This window comes from Theropithecus gelada, chromosome 2, assembly GCF_003255815.1.
Source record: "Theropithecus gelada isolate Dixy chromosome 2, Tgel_1.0, whole genome shotgun sequence".
Classification (NCBI taxonomy): Eukaryota; Metazoa; Chordata; class Mammalia; order Primates; family Cercopithecidae; genus Theropithecus; species Theropithecus gelada.
In genome coordinates this window covers 46,271,673-46,297,383 of record NC_037669.1, presented here as the reverse complement: position 1 = coordinate 46,297,383, position 25,711 = coordinate 46,271,673, and the positions used below count along the sequence as shown (strand labels likewise).

General features: G+C 39.1%; 1 protein-coding gene and 1 pseudogene across 2 annotated transcripts in view; one reads left to right on the top strand and one right to left on the bottom strand.

Moving 5' to 3' along the window:
- Positions 1–24,850, top strand: part of TXNRD3 (thioredoxin reductase 3) — a 51,253-nt gene extending 26,403 nt beyond the window's left edge. Inside the window, exons 8-16 of one of the 2 annotated variants that reach the window (XM_025377636.1) lie at positions 104–219; positions 1,060–1,285; positions 2,831–2,923; positions 10,173–10,249; positions 10,809–10,965; positions 16,812–16,919; positions 21,121–21,216; positions 23,684–23,818; positions 24,375–24,850. In XM_025377636.1, coding sequence (XP_025233421.1) covers positions 104–219; positions 1,060–1,285; positions 2,831–2,923; positions 10,173–10,249; positions 10,809–10,965; positions 16,812–16,919; positions 21,121–21,216; positions 23,684–23,818; positions 24,375–24,437 — 1,071 coding nt within the window. In that variant the 3' untranslated portion in view covers positions 24,438–24,850. The remainder of the gene's footprint in view (positions 1–103; positions 220–1,059; positions 1,286–2,830; positions 2,924–10,172; positions 10,250–10,808; positions 10,966–16,811; positions 16,920–21,120; positions 21,217–23,683; positions 23,819–24,374) is intronic. The other variant, XM_025377637.1, reaches the window with a different exon arrangement.
- On the bottom strand, positions 6,499–7,092 carry LOC112618344 (annotated as a pseudogene).
- Positions 24,851–25,711: the final 861 nt, after the last annotated feature.

Below are 25,711 nucleotides of genomic sequence, written 5' to 3'. Positions count from 1 at the left end.
TGTTGAATGAGAAGTTCCATGAGGGTAGTAACTATTTTGTCCAGGGTGTCTGGTACTCTGTAGTGTTTGCTGAGTAAGTGAAGTTTACTTCTCTTTTTTCAAGGTGACCAATAAAAAAGGACAGGAGACTTATTATACTGCTGCACAGTTTGTCATAGCAACGGGTGAAAGGCCACGATATTTAGGAATCCAAGGAGATAAAGAATACTGTATTACTAGGTAAGGTTAAATAGACCATTTTAACTTTACTGTTAATAAATTGAATTATGTTGACATGTTTCCAGTTTATTTACTTCCTGTCTTATTCCACAAAAGACTTCAATTAACAAATGAAAATATATACAGTGCAAGAAGCTAAATAGCTAAAAGTAATGAAACAGAGAATATAAGGTCAGGTAAATAAGGCCAGTGGCAAAATTTATGTGCAAAAATATGCCATATGTGTCTTGGTGATTGCTACAAGTAGCCTGAGAATTTCGTTCTAAACTTCTTACAGGCCAAAACAAAGAAGTAAATACAGTTAGCTCTAGGGTTTAGTGTCCTTATGATAAAAATGAACCAGCTGGGGAGGAGCAGTACCACTCTTCTTAACACTTAGATTTCATGGGAATTTTCCTAGTGGTCAAACAGGATATGTATGCAATGACTTGCAAACTTTTTTGAGCCGACTCACACTAAGAAATACATTTTTTTGTTCAGGTAAATAAACACATACCCCTTCACATAGCATATACATACACCTCTGAAACAAACAGTTTTTTTTTTTATTACATATAATATAGTCTGATATTTTCTATAGTCTGATATTTTCTATACTATTTTATTTTATTTTTTAAAATCTTGCTTGTGGTCTGATTTTGAAAAAACTGAAGTATACTTCTTGTATACTTTCACAGCAGACTCTCCATAGCAGACTCAGTGACAAATTTCAAAAGGCTGTTGCTTCATTCAAGCACTAAATTATAATTCAGTCATCATAAGACCATTATACGTTGAAACATGAATAACTCATTTCATTCTTACTGCCTAGGTATTCTTTTTTTAATTTTTATTTTTCAGTGATGACCTTTTTTCTCTGCCTTACTGCCCTGGCAAAACATTAGTGGTGGGTGCCTCTTATGTCGCCCTGGAGTGTGCAGGTTTTCTGGCTGGCATTGGCCTAGATGTCACAGTTATGGTACGCTCAATCCTTCTCCGTGGCTTCGACCAAGAAATGGCAGAAAAAGTGGGTTCCTACATGGAGCAGCATGGTGTGAAGTTCCTACGGAAATTCATACCTGTGATGGTAAGGCAGCATGGCATTTGCAATTTCTTTTCTCTAACTTTTCACTTTATCCCACCTTATTTCATTTCATTACATAAATTAGTCTGTATTCAAATAATGTTAAAACAGTGTTTCCACTCCCTAGTCTACAGAGCCAACCTCATTTGCCCCCTCGTATCCTCTTCTGATATAGGAGGTGTGCTTGCTCTTCTCAGAGGCTGAGTTCTCTCATCTCCCACTTTGTTTCACCTTTTCAAGGATGTTCCATCTTCAGTTAGTAGTTTTCTTTTTCCTTATTCTTATCACTGTTTCTCATCTTGAACAATTAAGCCTTCTCTTACCCTTGCTGCCTTTCTGGCTGGGTCCCTATTTTTCTTTCTCCTTTACAAAAAAACAACAATTCTGCATGCTACTTCTAATTTCTTACCTCCATTTCACACTTACCTGACTGTCAGCTGCTTCCATCTCCATCACTTCTTTGAAACTGATTGTCAGGCTTTTAGCAAACTTCCTGTCATCAAATCCAGTGGTCATGTCTCTGTCCTTATCTTATTGGGCCTCTTGGCAGCATGCTCTGAAATTGGCCTTTCATTTGAAGCACCTTCCTTTCTGGCTTCTGTGGTCCCAGTCTATAATATTTTCCCATCTACATCTACTCAACCTACAGACTCCAGCACCCATTTGTTTTCCTCCCGGCCCCTCTTCACTTCTGTGCACTTGTATTACCTGGATGATCTTCTCTAGGCCCATAGTTTTAAACATCTAAATGCTAATGATTCTCATATTTATATCTCCTATTTAAGAGTCTCTCCTGAATCCCACACTCATTTATACTCCTGCCTACTGGAAATTGCTACTTGAATCTCTCATAAGCGTTTCAAATTTAACAAGACAATAATGAAACTAGATTTTTTACCTAAATATATTACAGGCGCGGTGGCTCACGCCTGTAATCCCAGCACTTTGGGAGGCCGAGACAGGCGGATCACAAGGTCAGGAGATCGAGACCATCCTGGCTAACACGGTGAAACCCCGTCTCCACTAAAATACAAAAATTTAGCCAGGCGTGGTAGCGGGCACCTGTAGTCCCAGCTACTTGAGAGGCTGAGGCAGGAGAATGGCGTGAACCCGGGAGGCGGAGCTTGCAGTGAGCGGAGATCGCGCCACTGCACTCCACCCTGGGCGACAGAGCGAGACCCCGTCTCAAAAAAAAAAAAAAAAAAAAAAAAAAGATATATTATCCTGCTAATCTTTCTGGCCCACCTCAGTACTCAGTAAATTAACACAGTGTATTAAGCCAGTATCTAGGAATACCCCTTAATTTCTCTTTTTTTGCTCCCTCCAATCTCAACTAATTCATTAATTCATTTCTACCTCCAAAATGTATCTGTGACAGTCCACTTTTCTCTATTTCTGCCTTGTCCAGAAACCTTAACTATACTAAGACCTATTATATGTACCACCACCAAACACACAAATATGCACAAACATACCAGTGTACACCCTTTTGTGCATTTCTTTTTTGTCATATTTAGATAGCATCATTATACTCTTCATTCTTACTAGATTCAACAGTTGGAGAAAGGTTCACCTGGAAAGCTGAAAGTATTGGCTAAATCCACGGAAGGAACAGAAACAATTGAAGGAGTCTATAACACAGTGAGTTTTTATTTTATCATTACTAAGTTATTGAACATACTCCTAAATTAACAGAAATGAAACTTATGAGAAGATTATACCAGGATTAACTTTTTTTTTACATTTTTAAATTCTTTGTAAGAGCATTCTCAGAGAAGATAATTTGGCTGCTGACATTTGAATTTTCAGTAATACATGAGGAATATCATGGTAAAATATATGTGTATGCGACTACGTAAAATTTGGAAGCACATATATCCAGATGTTATTTGTGCTTACTTTTGGAGAATTAGATATTTTATACGTTTCTTAATTTGAATATTTTTGCAATAAATGTTGAATATATTTTTTAATGAAAAACAACAGCAAAGCTATTTTTCTTTCTCAAAAACAAGCAGTACAAAATCTCAAAACAATGGGAAATAACCCATGGAATACTTTGGAGGCCAACAATTCTTTTGTAATTAGTTTATAGTTTTGACAGAAACTATACATTTATGTTTTTATATACTTTTATGTAGATATTTTTTCAGTTAAAAAAAATACAACCTAGAGAGCATCAACAAAGCCAGAAAACATGTAACAAAACCAAAATCCAAAAATCAACCCTATTGAGATTTTGATTAGGATTGGATTGGATATATAGGAAAATTTGGAAACACTTCTTTGCAATATTCAGTCTTCCCACCCATGAACATGGTATATCTATCCATTAATTTAGATCTTCTTTAATGATTCCCAGCAAAGTTAATACATTTCTCCTTAGGGTTCAAGAATATCTGTTAGATTTATTACTAGGTACTTATGTAATTTATATGTAGTTACAAATGGTGTTTTTATGAAAATGTCGCTATCTTTAACTGTTTCTAGTGTATAAAAATGCTGCTTATTTTTGTGCTTTGATTTAGTATTCAGTAATCTTGCTAACCTCTTACTGAAAAATTTATCCTTAGATTATTTCAGATTTCCTATGTACACATTTATTCATTTGTGAATAATAAGTTTATTTCTTCCTTTTTACTGGTTTTCTCTTTTTTTCTTGTATAAATGCATTAGTTAGGACCTCCAGTACAGTCCTTACAAGAAATGGCAATAGCAAGCAGTCTTGTCTTATTTTCAACATCAAAAGAAAAGATGTTTCACTAAAAACCAATGTTTTCTGTAGGGTTTTGTTATATGCTATTAATCAAGTTAAGGAACTCCTTTTCTGTTTTTTGTTTCCTAAGTGTCTTTTTTGTTTATGTTGTTTTGTATATTTTAAAAGGAATGGATGTTCAGTTATAACAGTGTTTCTTTTGCAGCTGTGGATGATGAATTTTTTCCTTAATCTGTTAATTTGTTGAATTGCATTGATTTTCTAATATTCAACCAACTTTGTATCCTTTGTATAAACCCAACTTGGTAATGTTGGACTTCGTTATTTAGAATTTATAAATTTATATTTATGAATCATATTGGCTTGTAATTTTCCTTTTATATATTAAAGATTTTAATTTTAGGTTTGAGTATCAAGGTATTCCTGCTCATGAAAGAAGTTTGGAGTATGTTTCCTCATTTCCTGTTATCTGACAAAGTTCTTGTAACATTAGAATTGGTTCCTTGTATGTTTGATAGAATTCACTGATGCAACTGTCTACCCATACAATTTTCTGTGGAGATATAGTTGACCACTGATTAATTTCTTTAATAGTCAAAGGACTTTTAAGTCTTTTTATTTTTTCCTTGATTTACTTTTGATTAGTTATATTTTTTCCAGAAATTAGTCCATTTCATCTGAGTTTTCAAATATATTGGTATGAAGTTGTCCATAATATCTAACTGTAAATTGGTTATTTTTGTAATGAGGTATAATGTTCATGTAGTGAAATGCACAGATCCTAAGTGTACAGTTCAGTCAGTTTTGACAGATGTCCACATTCCATGTAATCCACACTCCTTTAGGTAACAGAACATTTCTGTGAGTCCAGAAAGCGCTCTGTGCTTCATCGACCCCCAAGCAACCACTATTCTGATTCTGTCACCATAGACTCATTTTGTTTGGTTTGCCTCTAAATGTCATATAAGTGGAGTTGTACAGTATATATTCCTTGTATCTGGCTTCTTTTATTCAGATTGATGTTTTTAGGAGTCATCTGTGTTGTGTGCATCAGTAGTTCTTTTTATTGTATAGATTTTATTAATGTAGCAGTTTATTCATTTTCCTGTGGATAGATAACCAGGCTCTTTGCAGTTTGGACTATTGTGATTAAAACTGCTGTGAAGATTCTTTGTAGAAAGCTTTTTATGGGGAGATATGTAGAAAGAGATGGTTTCACTCTGTCACTGAGGCTGGAGTGCAGTGGTGAGATCAAGGCTCACTGCAGCCTCCAACTCCTTGGCTCAAATGATCCTCCCACCTCAGCTTCCCTAGTTGCTAGGACCACAGGCACATGCCACCATGCCTGGCTAATTTTTTTTTTTTTTTTTTTTTTGAGACCGAGTTTCGCTCTGTCGCCCAGGCTGGAGTGCAGTGGCGCAATCTCCACTCACTGCAAGCTCCACCGCCTCCTGGGTTAGCGCTATTCTACTGCCTCAGCCTCCCTAGAAGCTGGGACTACAGGCACCCACCACCACGCTCGGCTAATTTTTTTGTGTTTTCAGTAGAGACGTGGTTTCACCATGTTCGCCAGGATGGTCTCGATCTCCTGACCTCGTGATCCACCCGCCTCGGCCTCCCAAAGTGCTGGGATTATAGGTGTGAGCCACCGTGCCCAGCCTTTTTTTTTTTTTTTTTTTAACGGTTGGGGTCTCACTATATCGTCCAGGCTGATCTTGAACTCCTAGCCTTAAGCAATCCTCCTGTCTTGGCCTCTCAACATGCTGGGATTATAGGCATCAGCCACTGCTCCCAGCCAACATATATTTCAGTTTATCTTTGACAAATGCCTAGGAGTGAAATTGCTTGATCATGGGATGGTTTTTGCTTTTTAAGAAACTGCCAAACAGTTTCCAAATGATTATGCCATTTTGTATTTCCATCACCTATATGTGAAGGCCTGGTTGTTCCAGACCCTTAGAACTTTTAGGGGTGTCTGACTTTCCCATTCTAGCCATTCTAGTGGATGTGTAGAGGTATCTTATGGCTTTAATTTGCATCTCCCTGATGACTAATGATGTAGAGCAATTTTTATGTGTTTATTGGCCATTCATGTATCTTTTCTTTGAAGTGTTTGTTCAGGTCTTCAGCCTTTTCTTTTTGGATCGTTTGAATTTTTATTGAATTGCAGGGCTTCTATATATCTTGGGCATATTCCTTTTTCAGATATATGTATTTTGAATATTTTCTTCACATCTGTGACTTGCCTATGTATTTTTTAGTAGTATCTTTGGGTTAACAGTTTTAAATTTTTATGAAGTTCAATTTTATTAGTATTTTACTTTATGGTTCATGCTCTCTGTGTGCTGTAAGAAATCTTTACTAACCCAAAGGTCATGAAAGTATCCCTTTGTTTCCTTCCTGAAGCTTTATAGTTTTAGCTTTTATGTTTAAGTCCGTAATCTACCTTGAATTAATTTTTTTAGTAAACAAATGAATTCTCACTCATTTTTATTAGATTTTAAGCTGCTTTTGGTTTTGGAGGCTTTTGAAAAGAAAACTGAATTAGGTCCATTTCACTGTCCATTAATTCCTTTTCCTGAAAGTTGTGTGATGCTGGCAGATCATCTCGAAGCTCTGCAATAACATCTGTCTTGATTTTGCATTCTGTAGCTTGTTTTTGAACATGTCTTCTAGTTGAAGATTTGGGTAAAGAATATACTGCTATTCTTGCCATTTCCAAAGTAGTCTTTGGAAAAGCCATATCTGTCCCTTTATTATTTTTGGTCCCAAAAGGAGTATTCAAAATTGTTGTATTAAATGACTTGGACATTCCACTAGATAAGGAGCACACATCACATTGAACCATGCCAACATATGTTAATTCAGACTCTTCCACATTCCTATTAATTATTCCTAGTGCATCTGCATCTATGTCAAATCCAACATGCAACGTGGCTCCTAACATTGCAGTTCCAAGACTAATCACTCCACAGCCACATCCTAGATCTGCAGCCACTTTATTTTCTACCTCATCACATGTGTTATGGGTTGTATAGAGCACACGTGCTTCACTGTGCAGTTCTTTTTTTTCCGTATGGATATCCAGTACCATTTATTGAAAAGACTTCCTGTTGCAGGAAGTCAGGGACCCTGAAAGGAAGGACCGACTGAAGCCATGGCAGAAGAACATAAATTGTGAAGATTTCATGTACATTTATTAGTTCCCCAAATTAATACTTTTATAATTTTTTACACCTGTCTTTACTGTAATCTCTGAACATAAATTGTGAAGATTTCATGGACACTTATCACTTCCCCAATGAATATCCTTGTGATTTCCTATGCCTGTATTTAATCTCTTAATTCCCTCGTCTTCTTTGTAAGCTGAGGAGGATGAATATCGCCTCAGGACCCTGTAATTGTATCAACTGCACAAATTGTTTGTAGAGCATGTGTGTTTGAACAGTATTAAATCTGGGCATCTTAAAAAAAGAACAGGATAACAGCGATGTTCAGGGAACAAGAGAGGTAACTTTGAACTGGCTGCCGGTGAGCCGGACGGAACAGAGCTATATTTCTCCTCTTTCATAAGCAAATAGGAGAAATATCGCTGAATTCTTTTTCTCAGCAAGGAACATCCCTGAGGGAGAGAATGCGCCCTGAAGTTAGGTCTGTGGACGTCCCCTTTTTAAGGCATCCCGTCTTTTATAGTCGAAGCTGAAGGGATGAAATAAGCCCCGGTCTCCTATAGTGCTCCCAGGCTTATTAGGATGAGAAAATTCCCACCTAATAAATTGTGGTCAGACAAGTTATCTACTCTCAAACCCTGTTTCCTGATAAGATGTTGTCAATGACAATGCCTGCTGAAACTTCATTAGCAATTTTAATTTCACCTCATCCAGTGGTCCTGTGATCTCACCCTGCCTCCATTTGCTTTGTGGTATTTTAGTAGTCCTGTGATCTCACCCTGCCTCCATTTGCTTTGTGATATTTTATTACCTTGTGAAGTATGTGATCTCTGTGACCCACACCCTATTCGTGCACTCCCTCCCCTTTTGAAAATCGCTAATAAAAACTTGGTGGTTTTACGGCTCAGGGAACATCACGGATCCTGCCGACATGTGATGTCTCCCCGGGACACCCAGCTTTAAATTTCTCTCTCTTGTGCTCTTTTCCCTTTATTTATCAACCCAGCCAAGACACTTAGGAAATAGAAAAGAACCCACGTTAAACGTCGGGAGTGGGTTCTCCCGATAACTTCCCTTTCTCTATTGAATTGCTTTGGAATCTTCAATGAAAGACCATTTAACTGTGGGCCTATTTCTGTACTCTTCATTCTGTCCCATAGACCATTTGTCCTTTCCCCAGTACCACATTGTTTTGATTACCGAATCTCTGTGGTAAGTCTTAGATCAGGTAGAGTGAGTCCTCTAATTTTGTTTAGATTCTTTGCATTTCTATATAACTTTTAAAGACAGCTTTTTAATTTCTAGAAACAAAAGTCTGCTGGGATTTTGGCTGGAATTGTCTTTTTTCCATAGTCAGTTTGGAAGAGCTGACATTTTAACAATGTTGATTTTTCCAACATACGAACCTTATAAGTTTTTCCATTTATTTGTGTATTCCTTAATTCCTCTAAGCGGTGTTTTATCATTGGACTCTAGAGGTCTTTCACATATTTTGCTAAACATACTTCATGTTTTTAAAGGTAACAAATGGCATTTTTAAGTGGTTGGTTGGTAGTATATAAAAATACAGTTTTTTTTTTAATATTGACCTTGTAGCTTGTTAGGATTCATATCTACAAATAAAAACAATTTTGTTTCTTCCTTTCCAGTCTGCATGCTTTTAATCTTTTTTTTTTTTTTTTTTTTTGACTTGTTTCACTGGCTAAGACCTCCAATACAGTGTTGATTAGAAATTGTGAGAATGGGCATCCCTGTCTGATTCCTGGTGTTAGTGGTGAAACATTGAGTCTTGTATCATGCCAGGATGTGACCTGTAAGTTTACTACACATGCCTTTTATCTGGTGACGGAAATTTTCTTTTCTTTTATTCTGAAGATTTTAATTATGAAAGAGTGTTTAATTTTGTGAAATGCTTTATTGCATCTGTTGAGATGATTGAATTGTTTTCTCTTTATTCTGTTAATATGATGAATTACATTGATGGATTTTTGTATGTTAAACGAGATTTGCTTTCTGGGGACAAACTTACTTGGTCACAAACAATTATCCTTTTTATATATTGCTATATTTGATTTGCTAACATTTCATTAAGGATTTTACATCTATATTCATGAGGAGTGTTGCCTTGTGAATTTCTTTTCTTTTAATGCCCTTGTCTGATTTTGTTGTCAGCTGTTTATACTGGCCTCATAAAAAAGGAGTTGAGAAGTGCTACCTTTTCCTCTTTCTTTCCTGGAAGAGTTTTTATACCATTAGCATTATTTCTTACTGAAGTATTCCATAGACTTTCCTAGAGAAGCTATCTGGGTCTAGAATTAATTTATGAGAAGTTTACAAATTGAGAATTCAGTTTCTTTAACGGTATAGGGCATATTAGTTTGCCAGGGCTGCCATAGCAAAATACCGCAAACTGGGTGGCTTAACCAACATTTATTTTCTCACAGTTCTGGAAGAGTACCACAGACCGGGGGTCCTAAACAACAGAAATGTATTTCTCACAGTTCTAGAGGCTGAAAGTCTAAGATCAAGGTGTTGACAGGATTGGTTTCTTCTGAGGCCCGTCTCCTAGGCTTGTACATGACTGTCTTCTCCTTGTGTCCTCACATGGTCGTCCTTTGGTCTGTGTTGCCCATGTCCTCCTCTTCTTATAAGCACACCAGTCATACTGGATTAAGGCACACCCATATGACCTATTTTACCTTAATTACCTCTGTAAAGGCTCTGTCTCCAAATATAGTCACCCTCGGAGGTACTTGCAGATAGGATTTCAGCATATGAATTTTGAAGGTACGTAATTTAGTCTGTAGGCTTTTCAGACTTGTGTAAGTTTGGTAAGTTGTGTCTTTTAAGGACTCTATTTTACCTTAAGCTGTCAGATTTATTGGCATCGATTGTTTGTAATATTCTATTATTACCCTTTTAATGTCTGAAGGATCTATAGTGATGTTCCTTCTTTCATTCCTGATATGGATAATTTGTATTTTTGATTTCTCTCCAAATGCAGGTTTTGTTAGCTATTGGTCGTGACTCCTGTACAAGGAAAATGGGCTTGGAGAAGATTGGTGTCAAAATTAATGAGAAGTAAGTATATTGGGATCATTGCACTGTAGCTGCACAAAGCAACAGGTTTCTGCAGATCACCTCTAAGAAATTCTAATTTAATTACTGAGATACATCTTAATTTATCTTATAAGTTTAGTACCAGCTCTTTATAATCAATTTCTTCATCAATCAGTAACTCTTATTGCATGCCTTTAAAAGCTCATATATTGGACGATGACTTTAAGAAATAATTGCAGAGATATATTCACCTAATGTCTGTGATTTAGAACGCATCTTTATGTCCTTGGTCAGGCAAAGAGATAAATTCCAAAGCTCTAAGTGAGTCTGTGGAGGCAGTCTGCAGATATCCTAGGCGTCCGGGAAATGCCCGTGGTTTCACCAGAGATATTTCTTTTGGAGCTACAGAAACCCTTGTTACGTTAAGTCATTGACCTTATAGATAATTGATATCCTGAGGTGCATGAGTTTTAAGAGAGGTCTTTTCTCTATGTATTTAGTCTTTTGGCTAATAGTGTTAGTCACCTAGAAGTGTAGAGTGAGTTGTAATATATTTTTTTCCCATTTCAAAAACTAATAGGAGTGGAAAAATACCTGTAAATGATGTGGAACAGACCAGTGTGCCATATGTCTTTGCTGTTGGGGATATTTCGGAGGGTAAGCCAGAGCTCACTCCTGTCGCCATACAGTCAGGCAAGCTGCTAGCTCGGAGACTTTTTGGGGCCTCTTTAGAAAAGGTAAGTTTCTGCTGTTTTTGAGATAATATCTTGATCAAGGTCATGATTTTTAAAACTAATACAAGTAAAACTTGTGTGCTTGTTTTCCCAGTAAAGGGTTCCTCAGAGATATAATTTGCAGTAGACTTACTATTTACTAATGGATTAAAATAAATATTTTTGAGTGTCCACTGTGTGCAAGATATTGTGCTGGGTGATACACAAAGCACTGGCCATGGTCAGCCCCAGGGGCTTATCAGGTAGGTGGGATCATGAGTCAGGCAGGCACAGACTGAACAGAAGACAGAGTATGGTTGTGTGCCAGAGTGCTGTCTGCAGGTTGCTCTAGAGACACTGAAGGGATTGTTTAATTCTAGCTGCAGGGAGGGGGAAAACCTTCATAAGTGGACTGTTGCGCTGTAATAGCATAGGAACTCTTGGCATGAGTCAGGATTCTGGTCCTGGCTTCAGTGCCCACTTGGCCTGTAAATATGGTCAGGTTGTTTAACTTCTGAGGACCTTAGTTTCATCATCTGCAAAACCAAGGATGTGAATCAGATGATTTCTACAGAGGATTTCCACTTTTCATATTTTTAAATCAAATATTTGGAATGAGCTTTATAGGATGAGTAATTCAAAACTGAGGAAGCAAAGGACTTTTCAGGTGGGCAGATAGCTTGGCTAAAAACACAGAGACCTGTAGTGCTTGGCTTGTGCTAAGGACTATGAGTAGTGTCCCAGGAGCTTTCAGCTGGGGAAGTACTGCTCAGCTCCATCAGGAGCTCTGTCTGTGTCCATGTGGTAGAGTTGGTGGGAGACGGATGACTGGGGAAGGGCCCTGCTGCATTAGTGGGTGAGGTCAGGAATGCTGAGTGTACCATCTCATGCAAAGAAAAATTGTCCGAAACACAGTGCAATAGAACATTTTGGAATGTGTGTAGGCAGAGTAGCTGGTGATAGGGAAGTACAATTGGAAAGGAGGTCGGAAAACTAATTTAGTGCCAGATCATCAAAAATCTTTGCCACAAAGAAGAATTGGTAGGGCCTTCTCTAGGCAGTAGGGATCTGTTGATACCTTTATGTCCCCCAACTTTTATTTAGAAAGATGTCAAAAGACAGAAAGACTGCTAAAACAATCGCCTATATTGAACCTTTCACCCAGATTCCCCAGTTATTCACATCTTGCTGTTTTTGTTCTGTCTCTCCTTTTCTGAATATGTGTATGTGTAGTTCATATTCCTTTTTTCTTTTGCTGAGCTTTTTTGCTGCCACTTTTTGAAATGGCAAACATCAATGACATTTGTCCCTAACTACTTCAGCATATACCTCCTAAGTACAAAGATGTTTACCTCCGTAAATACAGTTCCATTGCCATATCTGAGAAGTTCAATAAAAGTACTATAATACTCATTTCCTCAGTTGTTCCTTAAGAGTGTGTGTGTTTTGGTTCGCACAGTACATGTGGCTCTTATGACGCTTAAGTCTCTTAGTCTGATACAGTCTCCCTGCCTTTATTTGTTTTTTATTTTTTATGACTCTGACTTTTTTCCTTTTATTTTTAGTTGACACATAATGATTGTACATATTTATGGGATACAGAGTGATATTTTGATACACAGATACAATGTGTAATGATCAAATCAGGGTAGTTAGCATATCTATTACCTCAAACATTTGTCATTTATTTGTGTGGGAACATTCTGTTATATCCTCTTTTAACTTTTTGGAAATATGCAATGAATTCTTGTGAATTATGTTCACTCTACAGTGTTGTAAAGCAGTAGGACTTAACTCCTTCTGTTTAGCTGTAATTTTGTGTCTGTTAACCAACCTCTCCAGCTTTTTTAACTCCCACATGTGAGTGACAACAAGCAGTATTTGTCTTTCTGTGCCCAGCTTATTTCATTAATATAATGTCTTCCAGGCTCATTCATGTTGCTGTGAAGGATCGGATTTTATTCTGTATTGCTGAATAGTATTTCATTGTGTTTATATAGTACGTTTTATTTATCCATTCATCCATTATGGATGCTTAGATTGAGTCCATATTTTTCCTGTTTTGAATAGTGCTGCAGTAAACATGGGTGTGCAGATATCTTTTTGATACACTGATTCTTTCCTTTGGATAAATATTAGTACTGGGATTGCCGGATCCTATGGGGGTTCTATTTTTAGTATTTTGAAGACCCTCCATACTGTGTTCCATAGTGGCTGTGCTAGTTTCCATTCTCACTAACAGTGTGTATGAGTTCACCTTTTTCCACATCCTCACCAGCCTTTGTTATTTTTTGTCTTTTTGATAATAGCCATTCTTATCAGGATATGGTATCTCATTGTGGCTTTGATTTGCATTTTCCTGATGATTAGTGATACTGAGCATTTTTTCATATACTTGTTGCCCATATGTATGTCTTACGAAAAACATCTATTCAGATCCTTTGCCCATTTTTAAATCAGATTCTTTTTTTTGCTCTGAGTTGTTTGAGTTCCTTGTATAGGGATATTAGTACCTTCTCAGATGGATAGTTTACAAATACTTTCTCCCGTTTTACAGGTTGTCTATTTGCTCTGTTGATTGTTTCCTTTACTGATTACAGAAGCTTTTTAGTTTGATACAGTCTCATTTGTCTGTTTTCATTTTGTTGCCTGTGTTTTTGAGGTCTTAGCTATAAAATCTTTGCCTAGACCAGTGTCCAGAAGGATTTCTCCTGTTTTCCTCTAGTAGTTTCATAATTTGGGGCCTTATATTTACGTCTTTAATTCATTTTGAATTGATTTTTCCACGTGGTGAGATACAGAGGTCCAGTTTCATTCTTCTACATATACTGTTTTCCCACTACTATTTACTAAAGATGGTGTCCTTTCTCCAGTGTATGTTCTTGGTGCCTTTGTCAAAAATTAGTTAGCTGCAAATACATGGTTTTATTTCTGAGTTCACTGTTCTGTTCCATAGTCTATGTGTCTGTTTTCGTATTACTATCATGCCGTTTTGGGTACTATAACTTGTAGTATATTTTGAAATTGGGTAGTGTAATGCCTCCAGCTTGATTCTTTTTGTTCAGTATTACTTTGGCTTTTTGGCATCTTTTGTGGTTTCATGAAAATTTTAAGATTTTTTTTCTACTACTGTGAAGATTGTCATTGGTATTTTGATAGAGATTGGATCGAATCTGTAGATTGCTTTGAGTAGTATGGTCTTTTTAACAATGTTAATCCAATCCATGAACATGGGATATCTTTCTATATTTTTGTATCTTCTTCAGTTTCTTTCACCAGTGTTTTGCAGTTTTCATTGTAGAGTGGTTTCACCTACTTGATTCAATTTATTCCTAAATATTTTATTTTATTTTTGTAGCTATCGTAAATGGAATTGCTTTATTGATTTCTTTTTCAGTTTGTTGTTGGTGTATAGAAACACTACTGATTTTTGTATGTTGATTTTTGTATCCTGCAACTTCACTGAATTCATTTATCCGTTCTAAGAGTTTTTGGTGGAATCTTTAGGTTTTTCTACATATGAGATCATATGGTCTGCAAAGAAGGACAATTTCACTTCCTGTTTTCCCAGTTTGGATGCCCGTTCTTTCTTTCTCATACTGACTGCTCTGGCTAGGACTTCTAGTACTGTGTTGAATAAGACTGGTGACAGTGGGCATCCTTGTCTTATTCCAGTTCTTAACTCTGACTTTTTGATGAATCCAGGTTACTTTTCTTGTAGAATGTCCCACATTCTGAATTTCTCCAATTGTTTTTGCATGAGTGTGTTCAGATGAAGAGGTTTGGGCATGGATTCTTCATGAGGAATGCTATGTGTTGCTTTGCTTCATCCCCCAGGTATCTGCCAAGGCCTTGCATGGAGACCTTGTGGGTGGGTGTATTTGGTGCATGAGGCCGGCCACTGGGGAGGGGGCTCTGCTGGCATTAATGGATGGGGGCCAGGAATGCTAAATGTGCAAGGAATTATCTCAACTGCAAATAACATTTTGGGGTATATGTCGGCAGAGCAGTTGCCTAATGCTGTAAGGAGTTGATCATGGTGACTGTGGAGGGGAGGGATTAGAATATGGAGCAATATGTGTAGAGTATAAAGTAAGAGATGAAAAGCACAAGATGGAAAGAAGCCTAGGAGAAGGGTAGCATGAGTCAAGTCCAGGTGGAGGAGATGGTCTAAGATGTGGAGAAGGTTTTTAGGAGAAAGGGGCAGAGTTGAGCCATTTCCTGTTTATTTTTCTTAATTGATATGAAACAGGAAACAAAGGCATCTGTTAAGAATGAGGCCTCCCATGTAAGCTATGGAATCTGGGGTCAGTTGCCAGTCAGTAAATGGATTGGCAACATGTGAGTGCCTCAGAGAAGTCAGAAAATACCCAGGCAGTTCACATAGTTATGTGATTTTCTCAGCCATGTTGGGAAAAGAAAATAAATGCTTGGCTTGCCCATGGTTTGCAGGTAGGCAAACATGAAGTGGCATGAGAGCATAAGAATCTAGGCTAATTGGAGAACTTACCTGTGTTGTATGCAAATCCTCTCATTGATTCGGGAGATACCTGGTGGTGTTTTGGTTTTCTTTGGGGTAACAAACAGTAGAAGCTCACTCAAACTAGGCAAACTGAGGGAGGTTACTGTAAGAATCCTGGGATTAATAGGTAGAATCTCAGAGGAACCTCGAAAGAGAACTATACTAGGGCTAGGCCTGCCTGCATTTGGAGGTGAGGTCCCAGCTGCTCTGGGGCCCAGCAGCACAGTGGGGGGTTTGTAGAGATGTGCTCTTCCTTGGCCTAACTTGGCGACAACTCTGCAGGTCCATTTCTTCCCATTCCTCTACCACCTGGAAAATTTTCTTTGCCTCTAGTTAATTTTCCTACAAAAGAAAGAATTGGATTGACTCAGCCCACCTTTTTCTGCCATTTCGTAGATTTCTGGCCAGCTTGTGTTGGCTCTTGTGAGATCAGATGGCTGTCCCCAGTCTGATCACTTGTGGCCACTGGCAGGGGTTGGGGAACATACAGTGCTGTGGATGGTGGTGTCCTTTGAAGGGACTGTGACTGGGCAGGCACTTTCCACCTTTTATCTGCCACCTACACACAGCTTTCTGTCCATGCACACGGTCTCATGGTTCACCCACCAAAGTATTCCAGGTCCTCTCCACACAGCCAGAGAGGCCCTCTCTTCTCCCAAGTTGGGGCCTCTCCTAGGCAGGAGTGCCACCTTGTAATGTCCATTCTTCTCTGACTCAGTCTGATAAAGGCTCTGGAGATAGTTCTTTCTTAACCCCTGGACTACAGAGATGACCTATGGTCATCCTTGTCCCTGCCGTATATTAGCACCCCCCTCCAGACACACTCACACACGTACCATCCCGCTTTGATGGTCAGGAACACTCAGTCCAGCACCGTTGAGCTGCATACTTGCCTCGCCTCTCAGTGGCATAAGGAATATGAAATGGCAAAGAGGTGGTCTCAGCTTCCAGTGAAGTAGCATAATTCAAGGTTGCCTGGAAGAAGTGCTCCAGGAGAGCAGAGCCCAGAATCATGGGCATGGAAAGAAAACATTTTGGAGAGTGTCTTTAGGGGCAGATGGGTGGCACTACCTCCACCTCCTCCTGGTTTTTAGACCTCTGAGTCTGTGCTCCAGGAGAGCCGGTCCCGTTTGTTGGTGGCTGGCCAGTGTGTGGTCTCTTCCCCTGAGTCAGGGGCCCATCCCAGGTCTCTGTTAAGGTACCTTAGAATTTTCCTGAAGCTGTTGATGTTTTAAGAATCAGTTACACTGAACTGGACTCATTTATTTTCTTTATATAAATATATGTAATATAGATTTTTGCTGTAAAGTTTCACAAAATAAAACAATGTAATTTGTTTGTCTTTCAGTGTGATTATATTAATGTTCCGACTACGGTGTTTACTCCTCTGGAGTATGGTTGCTGCGGATTAGCTGAAGAAAAAGCTATTGAAGTATATAAAAAAGAGAATCTAGAAGTAAGATTGTGTTTTATTACTTCCTTAAAAACAATCTCTTTTAATCAACAATTTTCCTTTGCAGTCACTTTTTATTTCAGCAATTTGCAAGTTACTGTGATCGTTATATTGTAGGAAATCATATTCCTATTTTAGGAAAATTAGCAATTAATTTAAACCCTGTCTGTCTAGCAAACAAGAATAATATGGTTGGGAAAGAGGAGAGTGTAATCTATAAGTCAGGACACTTGAATTACAAGTAACAAAAATCTATTTGAGCAAACTTATACAAGGAAGCTCAAAGTTATTTTAAGATCTTTTGGGAATGCAGGAGTAGGAATGGCTGTGGGTGGTAAGGTGGGAAGTTCCAGGGTTGTCTGCCTGTGGGCTCTTCAGATTTCCAAAAGGATGCCCTCTACACACCTTTATTGCTACCTCTCCTTTACACCCTAACTCTGTCCAATTATAATCTTAAAAATATTTTCTTATATTGTCTCTTGCTGGGAAGTTTGATTGACTTTTTTCTGCCCACTCTCCCAACATAGGCGGGAGAGAGAGAGTTAAAAAGAATTGAAGGGCTATTAATACTTGATATTTCAAGTAAAAGAGAATTGAAATCATAGTCCTTTTCCTTGAAGGCAGTTTAGTTGTATGATTTATTATTGGGAATTTATTTAAATGATAGCACTGATATTCCCTAGTTAAATGGCCTAAGGATTTAAGAAACTCCTATTTAAATTTCTGGTGCTGGGGAAATGTGTAATTAAAACCTTATGTTACTTTAGATGGTTATTTTTGAAATTTACATTTTAGGGAACATTTTATCAGAGTTTTTTAATTAACTCTTTATATAATAATAAGCTATCCTTTTTGCATTGGTCTTGGAAAATCGATGATAATAATTATGGATTTAACATTTAGTTTTAAAAGTTTCTGAAATTAATGAAAAATTAAGGTAGAAAGATGTCAGGCACATGACAGGAAGGATGTAGAAGGCTGTGTCCCAGACAAAGGATTATCTTTATAGGAAACAAGTTCCCCAAGTTTTTGGGATTACTTTAAGGTCTTTTCACCAAGGTTTGCTGCAGATCAACTCACCTGTTTTATTTATTTATTTGTTGCTTTATGACAGGACTTAAAATGTGATGTTAATATTTTTTTAAAGTTCCCATTATAGAGAAACACAAACACATTGTACAGCTGTACAAAATATTTTCTTTCTTTACATCCTTATTGTATAAGCTTTTTTCTATTATTTTTTTTTTACTTCTTGTTTATAAAAAATGAAAACACAAACACACACATTAGCCTAGGCCTACACAGGGTCAGAAACATCAACGTCACCATCTTCTCCCACCACATCCTGTCCCAGGGCAGTAACACACGTGGAGCTGTTACCTCCTATGATGACAATGCCTTCTTCTGGATACCTCCTGAAGGACCTGCCTGAGGCAGTTTCACAGTTAATTTATGAGTTGAAGGAGTACATTCTAAAATAATAGTAGAATGTGTGGTATAATAAATACATAAATCAGTATCATAGTCATATCACATTTATTATCTTTATCAAGTATTGTGTACTGTACATGATTATATATGCTAGACGGTTGGAGATTGGCAGTGCGGTATCAGCATCACCAGCATCACCACAAATAGTGAGTAATGTGCTGCACTATGATGTTGCAATGGCTATAATGTCACTAAGTGGCAGGAATTTTTCAGCTCCATTTTAATGTTATGGGACCACAGTCATATATGCTGTCCATCGTAGACCAGCATTGTTTTGCAACACGTGCTGTGCATGACTGGAGATGGGAGGAAGTGTGAATGCATTTAGGTCTGTGGTCCATTTTGAGTTAGTGTTTGTCCATGTGCGAGCTAAGGGTGCAGCTTCATCCTTTGCTTGTTGCTTTCAAGTTGTCTGTCAATAGCTTTTACATAGTAAAGGAAACACTGGTAACTGTGGTAGCTAAGAGTATATAACTGTATTGGGAAGATGGGGATGGGAAGGGCAGGAAGGAGCTAGAGTGAGTGCTAGGGGCCAGGGAAGAGAGCTCATCTTGCTCTTGCATAGAGCCAAATCAATAAATAAAGCCTAAAATAGGAAAGTCAGGCAGTAGCAATATAAGCATGTTATTTAGAAACATAGAGGTAAATACCCAAATGATTAAATAAAAGAGGTTGAACATGGCGGCCTCTAGGTTCATTGAAATAGGTGGGATCAGAGATCACTGTTTTCCACAGCAGAGCTTTGAAAATTATGTCTGTAATTGTGCATAAGTTGATAAAAAGACTTCAAGAATAATGAGGGGAGCCCTAATTAAATATGAAACTTTACCACATGGCTGCAGTGCTTACAGTTGTGCAGCAGTGGCACACAGATGGACAGCAAGATCAGTAGAACAGAATGTGAAACCTAGAAATGGAATCAAATGCTCGTAAGAATTAGTATGTGATAAGGTCATATTTTAAATCCATAGTAAAAACACAGGCCATCCATTAAAGGGTGCCGGAATAAGTGGGTAGCTATTAAGGAAAAATATAAAGTTGGAAGTTGGATCCACATTTCACATCCACTTTGAACCAGAAGGGTAAGAAATTTAAATACAGTAAAATCTTCAAAGTGCTAGAAGGAAAAACCACATTTGACAAAACCAGTGAAAGAATGAAAGGAGATGGGGGGAAGTGTGAGTGTTCACCTCCTTGCTTCATAGCAGAAGTGATAGAACACATCAGAAATAGTAGCTTACTGTTTTAAAAATCATGTTTAAAACCTGGTAAGAGAAATCAGGAGGCGGAGCTTGCAGTGAGCCAAGTTCGTGCCATTGCACTCCAGCCTGGGCGAAAGAGTGACTGTCTCACAAAAAACAACAACAACAACACAACAACAACAACAACAACAAAACCTGGTAAGAGTTTGTACCATCTCTTTTTAACCTTAGAGGTGTGTTTTTAGGAAAGTATATTCTAAGATAAAGAAACATTTCTGTTTTTAGTAGCTGCAGAGATTAAAAAGTTTGTATTAAAATAGGTAGAAGTGGTGGGGGGTGGTGACTCACACCTGTAATCCTTGCATTTTGGGAGGCTGAGGCAGGTGGGTCACTTGAGCTCAGGAGTTTGAGACAAGCCTGGGCAACATGGCAACACCCCATCTCTACAAAAAATACAAAAATTAGCCAGGTGTGGAGACGCGCACCTGTAGTCCCAGCTACTTAGGGACTGAGGCAGGAGGATTGCTCGAACCTCGGCAGTCAAGGCTGCAGTGAGCCAAGATCTCACCACTGTACTCCAGCTTGGGTGACAAAGTGAGACCCTGTCTCAAAACAAACAAACAAAAAAGTGGGTAGAAGAGTTTATTTCTCTTCTGTTAAAAACAAGTTAAATCAATTTTTTTTTTTGGCTACAAGTAACTGTATATTGTGATACCTCCTTAATAAAAATTTTGTTTTAACTCTACATGCACCAGCAATTGATGCTTTTCCCTAACATTCAAAATGATTATTTCTGGGTGGTATTTTAAAATTTAAATCCATCCATTGTGGATTATTGTTCATACTACATTTCCAATTCTGTCACCCAGCATTAACTGCCCGTTTGTGTATGGAGTGATTCAGAGGTACAACACTGGGAGACCACAGCAACCCCAAGCTGGAGAGAGGGCACATGGCATTTTATTCTGGTTCTTAGAAGACTGAGCCAGATTGAAGAGGCATAGAGGCACTGGCGTGAGGGCCTGGGGACAGAAATGTGAGAGACATGATTCCTGCTCTCCCATCGCTATGTTCTGGAGCTCTAAATGACTGGAGCTGTTTTATTTCTTCTGCTCCTCCTTAAGTTTGCTGGAACATGAGCCCTGCTATCAGGGTCAGCTTTGACGTCAGGATCTCAGTCTTCAACTCTGCAGCCCACACAAGAACCTGTGCCTGGTGCTCTGCCTTGGGTTGCTGGTACTCTATACATGTTTGAAAACTAAATTTTGTCTGTGGATTTTTGCTTGGACTTACAGCCAAGCAAGTAAAACAACAGCCAACACACGTATGCAGCTAGCATTTCAGGAGCCTTGACCCCGGGGCTCCTAACAGATACATAAAGTTGGGGTCACTGAACTTTAAATTTCTGAAAGCTGCTATGGAGATTATTGCCTTTATAGAATTAAAGAGCCTATCAAAGAATGGTTTCCATATACGTTAATTCTGCCCTTTTTCTGTCTTTTATCTTCCAGATATATCATACTTTGTTCTGGCCTCTTGAATGGACAGTAGCTGGCAGAGAGAACAACACTTGTTACGCAAAGATAATCTGCAATAAATTAGACCATGTATGTAATACCACTAGAAGCCAAAATGCTGTGATATTTAAACGTAGTTTTTTTTCTAGTATTTGGATTTCTATAATTTTTTTTCTTTTTTTTTTTGGAGACGGAATCTCGCCATGTTGCCCAGGCTGGTCTCCAACTCCTGACCTCAAGTGATCCTCCTGCTTCAGCCTTCTGAGCAGCTCGGACTGCTCCATTTTTATAATCTTTCTAACGTAGCTTTCAGGACAATGCAGAGCACCTCCTTGTTGTCATTTAGTTAACATGTCACAGAGGCTGAGCAGTGACAGTTTGCGATTGAGCCCTACCAGTGTCCACTCAAAATACATCACTGAAAGCTGCCTTTTCCCAGGGCCATCTTGATAGCCTGATAGTTTAAACTTGATAGTTTAGAACTAGAAGATCTGTGAAAATTTTGGTCATCAAATAGTAAGTTGTATGTGTGCATTTTATAAACAGACTGAATGTATGTCAAAAGTCTTTAGATGGAGATGTTCACACAAAGTGAAACTTGACTTACTGAGCTAATTCCTGATGCTTTCACTAAAGCAGCAGCCCATTATTGGAGGCTTTCCTCCTCCCAGTTACCAGTGGCGAGCATCAAAATGGTTAATAGCCTTCCTCAGTAGCGTAGTTTAAAACACAGTTTATTTATAATTTGCTTTATAAAGAATTCTGAACGTAGAAAGCAGTGTTAAGACTTGGTTCTTCTCTTGAAGAGTTTATCATCTATCTGGGGAGAGGAAACGTACAAATAGATAAATATGAACTGCAACAAGTGACATTTACATAAAAGTTTACTGAACAGCAGTCATTATCTTGTTTAATTCTCACATCTCTGTATTTATCTTATTTTCAGTATAACAGAAAACAGGGTGTCCCAGGCTAGTAGCCCATTAGCATGTGCTCTTTTGCCTGAATGAAGAAGTCATCCAGAGCTCTAGGGCTTAGTCTCTTGGTAGTTGCACATGGCTACAGGGCAGTGACAGGGATGGTGATCATAATGGCCCTGAAATGCTCCAGGTTGGGCAAGTTCGCAGCTGTGCTCCTAAGGATGGATGCTTATGTGCTGGGCTACATCCTGATTCTTTGGGACAGAGTTATCTGAGGTCAATTTTTGGCAGTTGTGGGCGGCCTTTCCAAAGGGAGCAGGGAGAGACTACACATTGTTACTCTCCGAAAGTGAGACGGTTGGGGTTTGATGGGAGAGCCGCTGCTGAAGGTGGGACTTGCAGCCACCATGCTAGTTCTGACCTCCTCATGAGGGTGTGGGCTGCACCTCTGTGGCTGTCAGCCCCGTTTCCCATCTCTGAGCCCCTCTGCTGTGTCCCACGTCACCCCTCTGGCTCCCGCCCAGGTCCCCAGGCCACACTCTTGGCCTTGCTCTTTAACCATGGGGATTGTGTCCCTTTCCTTTACCCTGGCCACATGCCTATTTCTTGAGCAGAACCCTTGAACTTATGAAATGGGAATACTTGATTCCAGCTCTAAGGTCAAAATTGTAAATGAGACTTCCCTCACTCAGGACCTTCATTTACAGTTATCAGTGGAGATTCTCACCAAGTGTCCTTACTTTGCTCTGAGCCACCCCACTTTTCTGTTTGCTGAGCAACCCACCAACCACCTCAGGTTCCAATGCAGTAGTCTTCCGTGGGCCCTGGGAACTCACTCTGAAGCCCCAGCCCAGGCAGCTTCTGCCTGCCTCCCCTCTGGAGTGCCCGCTAGCAGATGCAGATGTATATGACTATTCTGAGCTGTTGCTTTTTTCAGAAACTCAGTAGGCAAGGATTTCTCCTGGCCCTGGCCTCCGTTGCCCTTTTATAGTCTTTCTCTTCATCTCTTGTATGCTTTTACTGTTGAAGATCACAGTGAAGGATAATGCTATGAAGGAACATTGACAAATGGACAGCCTAGAATGCACCATTACTGTGGAAAATGACTGCACATCTTGCTTCCCATCTCGGTGGGTCAGCTCTTTGCCTGCACCCCATACCTCTCAGCACACAGTCCTGGGTGGCAGCCCTGCACCAGCCTCTCCTTTGTCTCCACTTGATGTTGGGAACAGGGCATCTTGCTTCCTGGGCCAGCAACCTCTTATTTCCAGTAAAACCTGCTGCCCCAGAGTTATTCCAGTGTTGGACTTTAATTCAGATTTGTTATGTTGTTGTTGTGCTTTGTCTCAGCATAATTTGGAAATTTACATCATACTAATGAAGTCCTTCATGCAGTGGGTAAATTGTTTGTTCTAGTAAATTTGAGTGCAAATTAACTCTGGATGTGCATTTACTGGCTCATTTAACAGACTCTTACAGTGGCTTAGTTTCATGGTAATGTTCTCTGCTCACTTTGACATTGAAGTTCTTTTTCTGTAGTAGATACTGTATATTTTAACTGTGAACTTGCAGTGAATGGATCCGTATTCAGACCATTAACCTACAGGGATTCTCTTTGTTTTGTTTCTGTATTAAAGGATCGGGTGATAGGATTTCATATTCTTGGACCAAACGCCGGTGAGGTTACCCAAGGATTTGCAGCTGCAATGAAATGTGGGCTCACAAAACAGCTACTTGATGACACCATTGGAATTCACCCCACATGTGGGGAGGTAGGAAACAGGAGGTTTTAAAAATTGGCTTCAGTTGAAAAACTATTATAGTTTTTTGAAAAACTATATGTAGTTTGAAAAACTATTATAAAGCACTTATTAGATGTCATATTAGTAACTGATTTGTATATTTTATTTTTAATTTAATTTAATTTAATTTTTTTTCAGACAGGGTCTCACTCTGTCACCCAGGCTGGAGTGCAGTGGCATGATCTTGACTCACTGCAACCTCCACCTCCCAGGTTCAAGTGATTCTCCACCTCAGCCTCCTGAGTAGCTGGGACTACACTACAAGTGTACACCACCATGCCTGACTAATTTTTCTATTTTTAGTAGAGATGGGGTTTCACCATGTTGGCCAGGTTGGTCTCGAACTTCTGACCTCAAGTGATCCACCCACCTCAGCCTCCCAAAGTACTGGGGTTACAGGCATGAGCCACCATGCCCGGCCAGATTTCTATATTTTAAAGAATAGCATAAATGTAATATTCAGAATGTGTTTTCTTAAAGCAGTGCTAACATCTAAATATGTATTTGTTTTCTTTCTCTTGAACAGGTGTTCACGACTTTGGAAATCACAAAGTCGTCGGGACTAGACATCACTCAGAAAGGCTGCTGAGGCTAGGCCTGCTGCTGTTTAGTTTTCCTTGTCATATTCTCATTTCTCTCAAAGATAAGAACACTCTCAGATAACATGAACCTGCGCTCATGACAGCTGCTCTGTTACTCAGGGACCAGTGCAGGGCTGCCTTACAACACTGAGATGAGAAAGTAGACGAGGAGACAGGACAGCAGTGGGCATCTGCCCTGTAGTCTCGCTGACTGCGAGAAGCAGTGGGACTGCTTCCTTGACGCCTTAGCTTGGAGCCCTGTTGTGAGGTGAGCCAAGGCCGACTCTCGCAAGCCAGGACTCAGCTTCCCTCAGAAAGACCTTTGAGTGGCACCATTCATCTAAGTTAGCTTTTCTGGTCGCCATTGTTTTCATCCCCTTTGCTTTGTTGTTTCTATGAAAATATATTTTTAGTTATGAAACTCTGTAAAGTGGTGGTTTTCTAGTGTGTGGGCCTAGAATTCACACATGCTCGCTGGTGAACAGTGTCTGTGGGCTGCATTTGGATAGCTGTCTGCAGAGGACCATGTGCATTAGCAGGAAGCTGTACACACTATGTAAGGTTAGTCATCTCTTTTCTTTTTTGAGGCACATTTAACCTACTGTTAAAATGCTGACTCGTGCTTCACACTCACACGTATTACTTGGTGGTGATAACCTTGAAGCTATTCTCCCCTAATTAATATCTCTACACTGAACAAAATATCTCATGTAATATAAAAGTACTTGAATTGCTTTTTCATGTTGATCTTTTTTTTTTTTTTTTTGAGACGGAGTCTCGCCCTGTCACCCAAGCTGGAGTGCAGTGGCCGGATCTTAGCTCACTGCAAGCTCCGCCTCCCGGGTTCACGCCATTCTCCTGCCTCAGCCGCCCGAGTAGCTGGGACTATAGGCACCCGCCACCTTGCCCGGCTAGTTTTTTGTATTTTTTAGTAGAGACGGTGTTTCACCATGTTAGCCAGGATGGTCTCGATCTCCTGACCTTGTGATCCGCCCGTCTCGGCCTCCCAAAGTGCTGGGATTACAGGCTTGAGCCACCGCGCCCGGCCCTATCTTAATAGTAATATTTCCAAAAGTTCTTAATACTGTATTATGTGAAATCTAACTAATTTAACTGTGAAATAATTCTGTCATAGTCTATTTAATGATGGTCAAGTTCCATAAATGAATACAGGTAATATTAAGTGATTGCATGAGAATTTACAGACATGTCAGCATTTCAGAGGTCCTTGAAGACAGAGGCCCATCCAAGGTCCTTTTGGAAAACCTCTGTTTTCTTGAGT